At 37.5% G+C, this 15176-nt stretch overlaps 1 protein-coding gene and 1 long non-coding RNA gene across 2 annotated transcripts in view; both read left to right on the top strand.

Moving 5' to 3' along the window:
- The window catches only part of LOC131243165 (uncharacterized), an 85652-nt gene that overhangs the window by 10550 nt on the left and 59926 nt on the right, over positions 1-15176 (top strand). The window contains exon 2 of the mRNA XM_058242312.1: positions 5160-5577. Within this exon, the coding sequence (XP_058098295.1) occupies positions 5160-5577 (418 nt within the window). The remainder of the gene's footprint in view (positions 1-5159; positions 5578-15176) is intronic.
- Positions 10906-11798, top strand: LOC131243166 (uncharacterized). Its single transcript, XR_009169908.1, has 2 exons — positions 10906-11211; positions 11253-11798. It is a non-coding gene; the product is annotated as an uncharacterized LOC131243166 (long non-coding RNA).

Genomic DNA, 15176 nt, shown 5'->3' with positions numbered 1-15176 from the left:
CAACTATTTAGACCATTCACACTGATTAGCGCATTGTGGATGGAGTGTATCTCTAAAATCACACTAATAAAGTAATCCCAGGTCCTACAATTAATTAACGGCTATTAAATGAATGGTTAAAACTTAAAAGTAGAATAGTGAGTGGCTTAAATTTGAATGTACAAATCAGATGGTTATTATTATCTTTGCAGTGTCTATTTTGGGTTATGCTCCCTTGACAGGAGGGTCAGCGACTTAGACCGGTCTAGATTGCCTTACAACTATGCCATGTGTACTATTGAATAGTCACCACCATTTTTTATGTGGTGCTAAACTAACATAGAAGTGTAGCTTCAAAATGAGAAAAACTAATTCTCAGAGAGTGATGGATGGCGTACAAGTTACTGGAATTAGATTATCCAAATTGTCTTGTATCCCAAAAATTATGTTTATTTCCTCATCCGACGATGTGATTGTTGGACATTATTGTATAATTAAGAATGAAAATATCCAATTGTCCTGTTTCAGCAAACCAGTATCCAATGAAAGTAACTTAGGATCGTTCACACAATCGGATTTGGGACAGTGACTTAGCGACAGTGGGTTCCGCAATTTAATTGGTTTAATTTGAGTTAATATATGGCATGTGTACAATTTCTGAGTGCATGTGTATCAAGTGTTGTACACTGCCAGAGCATCTTACCACTCCTTTTTAAATAGAGAAATACTTGATACTCTGGAAGTGTGATGTATGATATGCAGGCACATAGGAATTACTAGGAAATTGCTTTTGTCATACAAATAATTCAAAATAAACTGTCCGAATTATGGGCACTAATTTAGATGTACCATGTACCAAAAATTACTCTTATTTGGTTATCAAAATAGTAGATTGTTGGGAACTTATTGGACGGTTAGAAATGAAAAAATATCCAATGGCCTTATTTTAAAAACAAGTGTCCACAAATCAGGGGTTAGTATTTTTCAACCAACTTGATTATGTCTATTGTAACTTCACAAGAGTGGGATCCACAATTTAATTGGTTTAATTTGGGTTAATATATGCCACGTGTACCATTTCAAGTGTTTTTGTGTATCAAGCGTCATACACAGCTGGAGTATTAAATACCTTTTAGATATGATGGATGGAGCTGTATAGTCATAGGCATGGTGCTTCTTTCATTCTCTTCTCGATTTATTATTATTATTATTATTAAATGGGTGCTGCTGCTCTTGTATCATCAATACGTATCGCATGTATTGCCTATAAAAGGGAAGTTTATAAAGGCTTTATGACGATATTTTCCAATATATCGTTGATACCATGATATATTGTGTGATATCGACAATATATTAATAGACACGAGGTAATGGAATTCTCCCATGTTTCATTTCGGTCCCTGTGCGATACTGATAGTTTTGGCTGTTATATCTGCTGATATTATCGACACCCCAAACACTGAGTGCAAGCATCTTGGATTGCATGATTTGGAATTGATCTTTGAATGGTAGCTTCTCTATAGAGTCATTTTCAATGTTACTAGTGCTAGCAATGGTGGGGACTCCCCTTGTGGAGAAGTGTGGGGATATTCCTTTCATATGAGAATGGAAGTGCTCACATGGACAACAACAGCCATGTAAATATTCATTCCTAAAAACTTGCAGAAACGTCACCAAGCTTTTCCTAGCATTTGCTTCTTATATTGGGAAGAGGAGGAAGTTGCTGATCATATCTTTATTAGGCATGCCTTGTCTGGAGAACTGCCACTACTATATTCTTGGCAGGATTGAGTGGGTTCTTAATTGTTCTTTGGGTGACTTGAATAAGGGTTAGGCAGGGATTTTTTTTCATTCAATGCAATATTTTATGAAAGATGGTGCCGAATGCTATCATAATTCATATGGGGCTTGTGGAAAGAAAAAAAATGAAGGATTTCAACTGAAAAAAAGCTATTAAAAGAAAGAGTGAAAGACTATTTTCTTGTGCATTAGTTGGGCATTGGCGAAATTCAAATTCTGGATTTTTCTGGGACCATCTTCCAGCATTGGAAGCCCATGATAGGTGGTAGATGGAACAAGATTAATGTTAGATCTCATTGGAAGCCTAATGTGGTGATGAAGAAAAAAGAAAAGAAGACAGATGCATACACGCATGCAAATCAAGGAGGCATCTGGGTCTTGAAGTGGGCATAAAGCAGTCCCAAATCCAGCACAAAAGGAGGCCCAACAGTTGATGCAGAACCAGCAGCTCAAAAAGGCTGTAGGGCAGCTTTCGAGGCCAGAGTTAAGGGCTGATTTCAGCATGATGGTGAGGCCTTATTCACAAGAACAAGTGCATAATGGATAACTTGGAAGTTGGGCCTGGCTCCATGGCTCGGTGCTAGATAGACTCTGTTTCAACACCGAGATCATGGGATCGAGTGCCCATGTAGTGTGGGTGTGTGTGAAAAAAAGAAGAAGAGAACTTGGAAGCTTCTATGCCTCTCTGTTGGTTTATGTGAATTCCTCACATTTAAGCCAGACTTGATAGTTTTTAATAATTTAAATTGTGATCAGTCTTGCTGGAGTCATAATGGTTGAGACTGAATCAGGTTGAAATTATAGTGCTTTCAGTTTGTTTTGATTTATTAGTGTCTAGTTGTAAGGGTTAAAATTTAAGTATCCAGGTTCTGAAATTTGAGGAGATTGCAGACAGTATAAAGAGGCTGTTTACAGCTGTTTGAGACAGTTATATATTTTCGAATTTTGTTAAAAAATGCGCAAGACATATTAGTATTTGGAGGGTTTGATCCTTGAGTTTCAGCAAGTTGAAGCACTTCTCTCCTTGTGGCATTGCTTGATGAATCTTATACATTTAGATTTTATTTTATGGTTGCTGGAAATCAGTCTGGGATTGCTGGTTATATTATTATTTGCTACAATACCAATAAAAAGTATTAAAGTGCTGAAATTCAGATTGTTATTGCTGGAAATTCTAAGTTGATGGAAATTTTTTACAAGTTCCGAAATTGATTCTTTTGGTTTTATTGTTTATATTTTAGTATTTCTAAGGGCTGGATGTTGGGTTTTATTGTGTATACCTTACCAACAATCATATTTTAGGAAGAATCTTGTCCTTTGTGTCCTATTCTACTACCATTAGCTTGATTACTGGGATTGATCAGGTTCATCAAAACTGTAGATAGGTTCCACATCAAAGCCTGCTTTGATTGGTTATGTTAAGCTTAATTTTGATGGGGGCTCTATTTGTAATCTGGGTCCATTTGGTACTGAGGTTTATTGCTATCATGATGGTTTCCTTTATCTGGGCCATGTGGCAAGATATGTCTAACCAGGTGAAATTCTGGCACTTTGGGCAGGATCCCATGTCTTCTCAACTTTATTTTCAGGGAATTCAGTCACTGAGGAAGACTCTTGAGATGCCACCAAGTGGGCTTCTTCTGTGATCACGTGGCCTTGGAAATTATTTTCTCATATAAGAAATAGAGATCTTTCTTCTAATGGTAGAGTTCTATTTACTAATGTATTGAGGGATGCAATCTAGGTAGCCAATTTCCCTGTGAAGAGGGAGTGACCAAGAGGGGTTTCTCATGATTGGCTCCTTAGTACCCTTGGCGTAGTCTTGTTCTCATTTCTCTTTAATGACATTTTAGTTACCTTTCAGAAAAAAAAAATTATTTTGAGAAACTATTGCCAGCCTTTTCTTCTCCTTGCTCTTACATTTCCTTGAATAATCTCTCTACAAACCTTAATCTTGAATCTTTGCCACATATCAACTCTAATGTCTGCTTCTTTGAATACAACTCCTAAGACTCATACTCAAAATAAAAGGAATTTAACTAAAGCCCATAATGGGAAAAACCTTCAAGGGGTGAAGCTATTGAAGGAACAGTTTTCTGGCCCACTAATCATGGAATGGGGCTCCAAAAGTGCGATCCATTGGCTTCCAGGAAAGTTTAGAACCTTTGATGTTCTCCTTCATTGTAAATGAGATTAGAGCAAACTCTGATGCGGATCACTAGCAAAAGCAGTCTTGCACCTACTATCTTCTTGATCGGGCCTTCCTTGTCTTGATGGATAGTGTGTTGTAGCCCTTTTTTAATAAACTTCCTTGTTATTCAATAAAGAAAGGCCTAATAAGTTGTAGCCAAGATAATATTTGTACATGGGATCATTTGAGATCCAGAAAATACGCCTTGGAAATATGTGCTTCATGTTCAAGGATGGAGAATCAGCAAATCATCTTTTGCATCGCCAGAAAGCTTCGAATATTTGTCATATTTTTCCTGGCCTATTAAGGTTCTGTTCTATCCCAAACACTTGAGGTTGTTCTCCATGGTTGTGCAGTGCCTAATGTGCTATGGGCCATATTCTTTGGCATGTGGTTCCCCATGCAATCTTTTACCGCATTTTGGAATGCAAGAAACAAATAGAATCTTTGGAAACTGATCGGATGTACTCCCTTGATTATAATGCTTAAGCAAAACTTTGATGTAGATATATAGCCCATTCAGAGAAATTTCAATCAAATGAGGATTAATTCACCAAAATTATGTAGTTTATTGTAGAACCTTTTTTTTTTTTGGATGACATTAGGGTGTCCCCGCCCCTTTTTAAGGCGAGACTAATCCCTGCAGATGCACGTAATCACCCGCAAACCATGTGCATCGGGTAATCCTGGGGAGGGGAGTCGAACTCGGGTTTGTGGGGAGCAAACCCACTACACTAGCCATTCGCCCAAACCTCGTGCGGGTTTATTGTAGAACCTTTTCTTTTTTCCTTTTCCAGGATTGAGGATGCAAGTGGAATATGATAAAGCATTTTATGTCGAAATGACATTGTGTCTCTTTCTTAAAAACGTTTTCTTGTCTTTCTGAATTATGTTGTTTACTGTACCCTCTATCTATTAATTGGAACTTCTGTTTGAGTATTTTAATTATCCATAGTATTGCTATTTGTTAAAATCCCTAGGAATTTTGGTAGAAAGCAATTTATATTGGGATATGGCTTGCTGACACTTCTAACCATCAGCCTGTGCCTTTATTTGCTTGGCTAGTTGGATTGGTTAATTATTCCTTGTCAGGTAGACCAGTCTTTCCGTTAAGTTCTGATTCTGGCCTTATTCCATGGAATTTTCTCAATGTTTACTATTCACTTTAACTTGCTACGTTTGCTTACAGGTAGGCGGTTTTTTGAGGAGCTGGATAGAGATGGTGATGGCCAGGTAACACTCGAAGACCTTGAAATTGCAATGAGAAAGAGAAGATTACCACGAAGATATGCTCGAGATTTTTTGCGTCGCACCAGAAGTCACATATTCTCAAAATCATTTGGGTGGAAACAATTTCTATCATTGATGGAACAGAAGGAACCAACGATTCTGCGTGCTTATACCACTCTATGTTTGAGCAAGTCTGGAACATTACAAAAAAGTCAAATCATGACATCTCTTGAAAGTGCAGGCCTTCCAGCGAACGAAGATAGTGCTGTTGCTATGATGCGGTTTTTGAATGCAGACACAGAAGGACCTATTTCTTATGGTCATTTTCGAAATTTTATGCTTCTACTTCCTTCTGAGCGGCTTGAAGATGATCCTCGGTAAGAATTTTGATTATTCATTTGAAAATACATCCATAATTCAACTCTGCATGGTGGAATTCGGCAGCTGGTCCCCAGCCCTGGTAAGGGTGGATTGATCTCTGTTGGGCAGCTGATCATTTTACTTTCACCAAACAATCATGCGTATTCCTGTTTTATCTTGTGATTTGTGTAGGTGTAATAGGATTTGTGAGGCTGACACCAAATAGCTTGTACAAGGTCATATGATAATGATGATGACATGAAGTTATGCCACATAAATTTCAATAGTGCTGTATGTGAATTAGCTACGATTTTAATTGTAATGTTGGAAGTTGTTTAATATCTAGTTGGATCCATGTTTAATATGTGTGAGAGAGAATCTAATGTGTCTTTGAGGAGAGGATCTCGAGCTCGAGCTTTCAAGAAGCCGAGAGATGGCGAGAGCTTGTGAGATGACAAAGCTATAACATTCACCATTGAGAAGATGTTGGAATGAGAGAGGATTGTTGCTATCAAGATCGAAGTGGAGTTCGAGGCCTTCATCGTGAGGACATTCACACCAGAGAGAAGTGCATGGGACTGTGTATCCTGACGCAACGATTATGGGCTTGAAAGGAAGAAAGAACACAAGGGGCTATCTCCATGGAGAGCACGATTGGCAGGGAAGGGAGAGGGAGCAGGGAAATGGGGTGAAGCCGAGAGGAGGGAGGGAGGGAGGGGGATTAATAGTTGGGATTTTGGAAGTGGAAGAATAGAAATAAAGGGGTTTATTGAAGGGGGTGGGGGGCGCTCTCCCCCTAAAATCTGTGACTCGAGCTGGCCAGGCCTTGATCCCGCATCCTAGGAAATGACTCATAATCTAAATTTTTATAACAAAATTCCACAACACAAACAATTACATGGAGACATTTTTTTCTTCTTCAAAAGACAAACTCGCACAGGGTTTGGGCAAACGGCTACTGTCATGGGTTTGCTCCCCACAGATGGTAGTTCGATTCCCTTCCCTAGGATTACCTGATGCACATGGTTTGCGGGTAATTGTGTGCATCTGTAGGGATTAGTCTCGCCTTAAAAAGGGGGGGCAGGGACATCATGCTGTTATAAAAAAGAAAGAAAGAAAGAAATAAAGAAATATACATCCACTAAAATATTACCACCATTAAACAAAGTCGTACACAAACTTCTCATTCTAAGACCTTCACTAAAACATCTGAACTTTAAAGGAAACTGACTCCAAAATAAAGTAAAGACAACTATATGTTCACTCCTTATGCTCCTCTAACTTGATCTTGATCCTGATACTGAATTCCCAAAAAGGTTAGCTTACATGTGATAAGCTAGAAGAAACCTTACAAGTTCCCATGACGGTTACTTTCGAAAAGTAAAACATTCAAAAAATGATACTTTCCAAGATTAATTCGCTTTCCAAAAATAGCAATATATTAAGAAATAATAGTTTTCCTAATATGGTAGGGGTTTTTTTTTTTTTTTAAATGATAGTTTTCCAAATAAATACGAGGAGCAATATTGAAGAAAACTACACATGAGTTTAACAAGAAGCGGATGCATGAAGATGAAGTATGCCATTAATTCCATGGTATTCAGTACAATTTACGTTCTTTGAACACCAGGGCCAATTCATTCTCAATTGGCCAAATAATTTCTCTCTCAACCACATACTTGCATTTCTCCAGATGGACAGAATTTTAGCAGCGTGGATTCCACCAAGGACTTTATAATTTTCTTCCATTGGACAACTAGAGGTCAATCCCGACATGACTTGAATACTTGGATTCCAAGGGAGTACCCTCCATTGGATGGTTAGAGGCCAATCTCGACATGTCCTAAAATCCTAAATTTCAAAGAGGCCCCAATTGGTAACATTTAGGAGGGAGAACTTTCAACCACGAGGACCCCTCAATGTTCCCCTCTATTTTAAACACTAAAAAAAATCAATCCTTTCCCACTATCTGGTGTTCATGTTATAATGATGAATGTTGCAACATGTTCACATATGCAAATTCTCAAATATAGAACTTTTCAAGTATAGAACTTTCCAAATATAATCTTTCCAAATATAAAACTTTCCAAGTATAAACTTTCCAAATAAAGAACTTTTCAAATATTACATTCCTACTATGCATGGATATATCGATGCATACACAATGAGATAAAATCAAGATGCCTACTTGTTTTAGAACCACTCACACTTTCTAAATATAGGACTTTCCAAGTATAAAACTTTCAAAATATGGAACTTTCCAAATTTAAAACTTCGAAATATAAAAGTTTCGTATTATAACACTTAAATAAAACCTTTCATAAATTAAACTTTCCATAAATTGGAATTACCATGAATTTTCCAGAAATGGACCTTCTAGAACTTTTCATAAATAGGGCTATAACACTTTTCAATAACTTTCTATATATAGAACTTTTTATAAATGGAAATTTCCATAAATAAAAAATAAAAATTTTCAATGACTTTCCCTATATGGAACTTAAAATAAATAGAACAATAGAACATTTCAATAACTTCTCATATACAAAACTTTCTATGAATGGAACTTTCCATAAATAGAACAATAAAACTTTTCAATAACTTTCCATAAATGGAACAATAGAACATTTCAATAACTTTCCATATACAAAACTTTCTATAAATGGAACTTTTCTTAAGTAAAATAATAGTAGTTTTCAATAACTTTTCATATATGGAACTTTCTATAAATGGAACTTTTTATAAATAGACCTATAGAACTTTTTAATAACTTTCCATAAATGGAACTTCCATAAATAAACTTTCCATAATCGAATTTTCATAAACAAACTTTCCATAAATAAAACTTTCAAAATAAAGTTTCCATAACAAAATTTCTATAAAGAAACTTTAAACGAACAAGCTTTCCTTAAAATAAACTTTATATAAATAAATAAATTAGGAACAAGCAAGGATTTCCTCACCTCAGATAGAACAATTGGACCCCTCTCCTTCTCTATTTCTTTCTCCTCTCTTCATTTTCGGCATGGGCACCTCCGTTGGCCATCCATTGCAGCGGCAACCATGTTGCCATCGTCGACAGCCGCGACAACAACCACTGTTGCCTCCCTCTTCCCAATCTCTCTCTCTCTCTCTCTCTCTCTCTCTCTCTCTCTCTCTCTCTCTCCCCTTCCCCTAGTGATGCAATCGTCCCACATCCCACACGTGAACGCTCCGCACGTGTGTACAAGAAAAGGACCACCTTCCTTTTTTAGCCATCTTCACTTCCCATTTTTTTTTTTTTTCAAGTCTCTAGATTAAGAAATTTGCTCTTTCTTTCATATCTTTATTTTTAGGTTGGGAATAATTTTAAATATTTTATTATCTAAGTATCTTCTTATTTCAGGCATTTTCTTAATTATAGAATGCTTTGTTATTTAGGTGCTTTCCTTTTTCATAGATTTTAGATTCCATATATTTTATCACAGATTGTAAGGTTGATTATAAATAGGACCTATGGCCCATGGAATAAGACAAGCTGATTAATATTCTTTGTATGAAATTTTCTTATTTTCTCTGCAGTGGTTGTTGAAGGGAGGGAGAGTAGTCTCTAGTTCTAGACTTTGGAATGCAATTCAATGTTTTGGCCTTGATCAAAATCATATGTTGAGGTCTAGGTATTTAGTATATCTGAATTGCGCATATGAGGAAGGAAAATTGGTATGGAAATGAAGATTTAATTTCCATGTCCGAGCTTATGGTTTAGAGTCTCAAAAGATGTAACAAGGACACCACTTTTCTTAAGTTGTCCTGTGGATGTGCCTTCCTCCCCAACACACTCTTAGGCACATGGAAAATAATGTCATGGTTATTCTTCTCATCTTTTACTATTGGGCATTGTTCAAAAACTAGGAGCCTAGACTTGGCTCAGTCAATCAATGAGTCAGGACTCGGATGAGTCAGTTGGGTAACTTTGATGAGTCTCATAAAATTTGACTAGGTCTAACTTATCTTTAGTTTTTGCCAATGTTGGCTCCAGCTTGAACCCTTACTGGAAACTGTTACATGGAGTCTTTAGAAAAATGGTGAGGATTGGCCAGTTGAAAAAAGGAATGGACCATTGGAATAATGGCATGAGCCCTAAGTGTGCAACATCGGTTGTTCAAGGTGTGAAATGTGCTTCTAGAGAGAAGGTCAATGTAGTATATATCTCCCTGAGTATCCATGATCTAAAACAGTACATATGATATATATGCATTAGATTTGAGCTATCCATCAGGTGTGCCCTATTGTGGAGTGGCCATTAACTCAAAAGTCACACTAATTAGACAATCTTAACTATTTGATCAGCGGTCTACTAATTAACACTGAAAAGGATCAGGAAAAACAATTCCTATTCAACAGGAAAAAATGTCTATTAATTGGAAGACCAGGATGATCTAATAGTTCAAGCTATTTAAGCCATGTGAATCTAAATGCCATTGACAGACCTGACAAATAGTTTAGATCTAACCCTAGGAGTACAATTTTAAATAACATGAGAAAAAGAAGTAGCTTATAAAGGAGAAGATTTGATTTAGAGAGGAGAAACATGGGAGATTGGGATTTGGAAATAAATAGGTGTAAAATCCAAATAAGGATATTAATAAATAGAGAATTGAAAATAAAAATAAAATGTTAAAGACAATTAGAAAAAGAAGGAAAACTCATTCATTTACACCAAGGATTAGTCTTGATTTCAGCAAAATTTTACACATACTGACTCGAGTTGCACCTGTGGTAGTTTTATGTTCTCATTGCTGGTCCCCAGCCTGGATAAAGGATGGTGGTGGTGTTAGGTTGACAGCTAGCGTCAAACTTATGCCATAACTTCAAACATGAATCTGAACAGTAATAAGATGAGGAATATAGACTTGGATGGTTTGGCCATGTGTAATGGAGACCAAGATAGGAGTGAGTTGGTACAAGTTGAAGGTTCTAAAAGGGCAAGGGGAAGGTCCAGAAGGATGTGGGTGGAGGTAGTAAGAAAAGACTGGATGACCTATGGTCTGACTGTGGTTATAGCACTTGATACAGTGGAATGGTGGAAAAGGATTCATGTAGCTGATCCAATTAGTTGGGATAAGGCTTAAATGATGATGACCAACTCGGGCTGAGTTTCTACAACTTGGTGGATTGGCCGAGTCATTGCAAAACCCGGCCTAGTTATGTATGGTACTTATCCATAGTGTGAACAGGCGAGGTTCTTAACCTATCTGAATTAACTTGGCCGAGCTCCTTGTTGATTCACCAAGGAAAAAATAACCATTGGGAACCATCTTCATAGATAATTAATTGAAGTTTAGGCAGTGTTTTAAATAGCGGTAGCGTGTTGCGTAGCGTTCAACCCTCCATAGCGTGTAGCGAAATAGCATAGCGTGTAGCGTAAGCTACACAATACTTCTATTTTTTAATTAAAAAAAGAAAAGAAAAATATGATAACTATTAAATAGTAAGAAAAAAGCAAAATATATAAATGTCATATTCTTCAAAAAAAACATACATCACAGTGGACCCCATGCATGTGGGCCATGCCATACACACACCATAGTGGACCCCGTGCATGTGGGCCATGCCATACACACACAACAGTGGAATCCACGCATATGGGCCATGCCATACACACCACAATGGTCCCCACGCATGTGGGCCATGCCATACACACACCACAGAGGACCCCACACATGTGGGCCATGGCCGCGCATGTGGGCCATGGCATAAAACACCACAGAGGACCCCCACACATGTGGGCCGTGGCATAGAACACTACAGTGAACCCCATGCATGTGTCCCACGTGATAGTTGGATGAGTCAAATCCATGTCATACACACCACAGCCCCCATAAAAAGAACAAAAATTGAAAAAATGAAAAAATAACACGACATTTCAGTATAAATAAAAATAAAACTCATTAACAATGATTAAAGGGCCAAAACATACCTTAAATAGAGATTTAATCAACCGAAAATTGATTTTTGGGAGCTACGTGTCCGCGTGGCTGCGAAAAGAGGGATATGCGATTTCTCCCTTGTTTGGGCTTCAATACTCCTGAAATTCCAGCAAGATGATGCTCTTGTAATTCCGATTGAACTCCAAAAATCGGATTTGAGAAAGGGCTCTTCAAAATCTTGGAATCAAAGCTTCAAAAATGGGGAACCTGCAGCTGCTGCGGCATTGCAATAGGGCTGTTCAAAAGCCCTATTGCGATTGTTTTAAGTTTTTTTTTTTTTTTTTAAAAAGACTTATAATATGAGTCTACCACCACCTACTCAAAAGGAAAGATGCCCAGTCACCACCATTTAAAAACAAGTTTTTAACTAAAATGACTTTTATTTTAAAATTCTTACGGTAGTCTTGAGGCGTACGCGATATGCGCTACATGCTACGTATGTGTAGCGTACGCTACTGCATATTTATGCTATTTTATATGCTACGTAGCGTTTTTTGTACGCTATGCTATGTAGCATATGCTACACGCTATGCTACCACGCTATTTAATACACTGAGTTTAGGTTTTATTTATTATCAGTAGCTTTTGGATTTTTCAAATATAAATGAATAAAATAGCCTGTGATGATTAGTGCTTTAAATCTGTACTGACATGGGGTGAACCTGACTTTTAACGGACAATATACAAGGCACAGGTATCCACATCCAACATTGAGACACTCGTGTCCAAGTTACATTGTTTTGGAGGAAGGATATATAACTGGCTCCTGTACTTTGTGTCAAGATGGTGGATTTGTTTCTTCATTTTGAAGGGGATATTGCAGCCGCAAAAAGTTGATTTAGACTCATTGCAACTTTCATGTTCTTTCACATTTAGATTGTCAGGCTTTTCGTTATCAGATTTTTCGTTAGTTGCCAATAATAGCGGTTGTTAGAGCACTAATGAATGCTAAAAGTACTGGTTATGCCTGCATATTCTAAAGTTACCTAGATGATTTACAGGTGGTACCAACATCTGGAACCATTTATAGTAGCTGGTTCTTGTCCACCAAGAGATACTAGGAAAGAATAGATCAGTATATTTATTTGGAGTCTCGGGCCTTATTCTTAACCTGAAGTGGTTGCTTGACGTAGATAAACTCATCCTGACAGGAAACCATTGCTAGTTGGAGAGGGCCTTGAAGAGTATCCCTGACTTTTTCTTTCTTCTACAGCCCATAGTATATAACTCTCAAACTTGTCTGACTTGAAAGTCTGTGGAGTCATGTCGAGTCGAGTAACAATGTCGAATTCTGTAGAATCTTGAATACACAGCCTCAGTAATGTCTGATATTTAAAATTTGAGTTGAGTTGACTAAGTCAAGTTTTGACTTTTGAATGATCCTTACCAAATCAAGACCAAATTTGGTTTTTCTTGAGTGTTGATAAAACCTGATTGATTCAAGTCGAATTGGCTGAGTTTTGGAGTTTTTATTTGAGTTTTCAAATAGAGCTACAAACATGGTGCAACTATCTTATGATAAACTCTTGAAGCTTGTAATTCCCTTAGTTTTCTCATCTTCTAGATGGCAATTGGATTTGGGTAATTCTGTACTGCTTAAATTGTTAGGATTAGTTTTAGCGGTATCTGCATCATTTACAATTTTCCTGGTATTTTATGTTCTATTATCTTGGGACCTGTATGTCATTTACATCTTATTCCAAATTGTCATTGAAATAATAAATCTTCCTAGGAAGCTTCAAATGCAGATTCGGGCTAAGTTTTCCTAAAATCATGCATTCTTCTACCATGCATTCGTCCAATTGTCCCCATAGGCACCTATGATGCACTTGCTCAGTATGTCGTATACTCATATTATTATAATATCTAGGAATCAGTGTGGCACTGAAGGAAGTAAAAAACTCTCCCATAGGGCTCGACCTCACTTCCTCATGTAGTCCCTTTTGGGCCGTGATTTCATGAGGGCGTCTCAACAACTATGGCCTTATAAAAATTTGTATCCTTCTTTGCATCTTGAGAGAATCTAGAATGATGCCTTTATGGTCTCCATTTTAGAGCTGTTAGTTCGATCATGAGCACACCAAAGGTGCAAACTTCAGCTTTGACCTTACTGATATTCCCTTCATGTTTTCCATTAGGCATCAAGAACAACGATGACCATATTTTTTTGAGTCAACCAAGTAAATTATATTATCATCCATGGGAAGTAATCATGAAGGCAAAAAGGCAAAAGACTTAGAAAAGCCCACAGACTGGGCACAACTAACAAAAACGAAAACAAGAATAGATAAACAGAGTCATGGTTGGAGGTCCCACATGGCTTTAATGGAGTCAGGCAGGGGGTGGGAACTAGGGAAGTACCCATGAATAACATCCTGTTTATGACCATATTATGTCAGAACAATATTGCTCTGATTGGATTTGCCTTTGAATATACATCTATTTTACTCTCTTCAAATGTGCACTATTGCAGTGGTGTATAAGAGCTCAGCAAGGTTCCATTCCAAAGATGGTGAGGGAACAACTTGGAATTGTAACATTAAAGCATCAGTGTCATTAAGAGAGTGATTGGTGACAATGTGGAACTTGGTAAGGAGGCAATTCCAGATCCAAGCAGTGAGGCCACAACAGAAAAATAGGTGGCTGGTGGTTTCCTCATGCGACTGACAAAAAGTGCAACTGAGGTCAATTTGAAGAATCAAGGAACTGAGATCAGCTTTAGTTCAACTTATGCTGGATTGCAAACAAGCTTTGGAAGTGCATTTTGGAACATTGAATGTACCCAAATAAATCACACCAAGGGGCTAACGATCTTGGAGATGGGGAGGTGCATTAGAGAGAGGAAAGGAGAGTGGGATGGCTGGAGAGTACCCCTCCACACATCCTCATCTCATGTTTTATTAGGGTTTCATTAAAAAATGGGAAATTACAAGTTTGCCCTCCTTAAGTAATGACACAAAGATACTATTCTTATGGGCCTAAACACTACCCTAACACATACGATAAAGCCCGACCGATCCAATTAACAATATTACAACGCTTTTCGAATTGAGACTTCCCAAGTGCTTTAGTGAATTAATCTGCAATTTGATCGTGGGATGAAATACAATGAGTGTAAATTTCTTTCTAAGATATCTTCCTGGATGAAATGGCAGTCGACCTCTATATGCTTCGTTCTCTCATGGAACATTGGATTATTGATAATATGTATAACAACTTGATTGTTGCAGTGTAAAGGCATTGAAATTCGAACTACGAACACTAATTCCTTAGGAAGATATTTCAGCTAGACAAGGTCATAAGTTGTGGGTGTCATTGATCTATATTCCGCTTCAGCACTTGACCTAGCAACCACATTTTGCTTCTTACGAATCCAGGTAATCACATTACCACCCAGGAAGGTATAGTAACCTATAGTTGACCACTGGTTCTGCATAATCTGCATTTGAATAACCAGCTATTTGAAAGGTAATGACATTACATTTCCCAAATATACACCTTGTACTTGAGGATTATCATAACTGCAACTAAATGTGGGGCTCTGGGACTTCGTATAAACCGACTTACCATGCCAGCAAAAGAGACAATGTCATGTATGGTGACGGTCAAATAGATGAGCTTGCCGACAAGCCTTCCGTACATGCCAG

This window comes from Magnolia sinica, chromosome 4 (assembly GCF_029962835.1).
Source record: "Magnolia sinica isolate HGM2019 chromosome 4, MsV1, whole genome shotgun sequence".
Lineage (NCBI taxonomy): Eukaryota > Viridiplantae > Streptophyta > Magnoliopsida > Magnoliales > Magnoliaceae > Magnolia > Magnolia sinica.
This window is presented reverse-complemented; position numbering and strand designations above follow the sequence as displayed.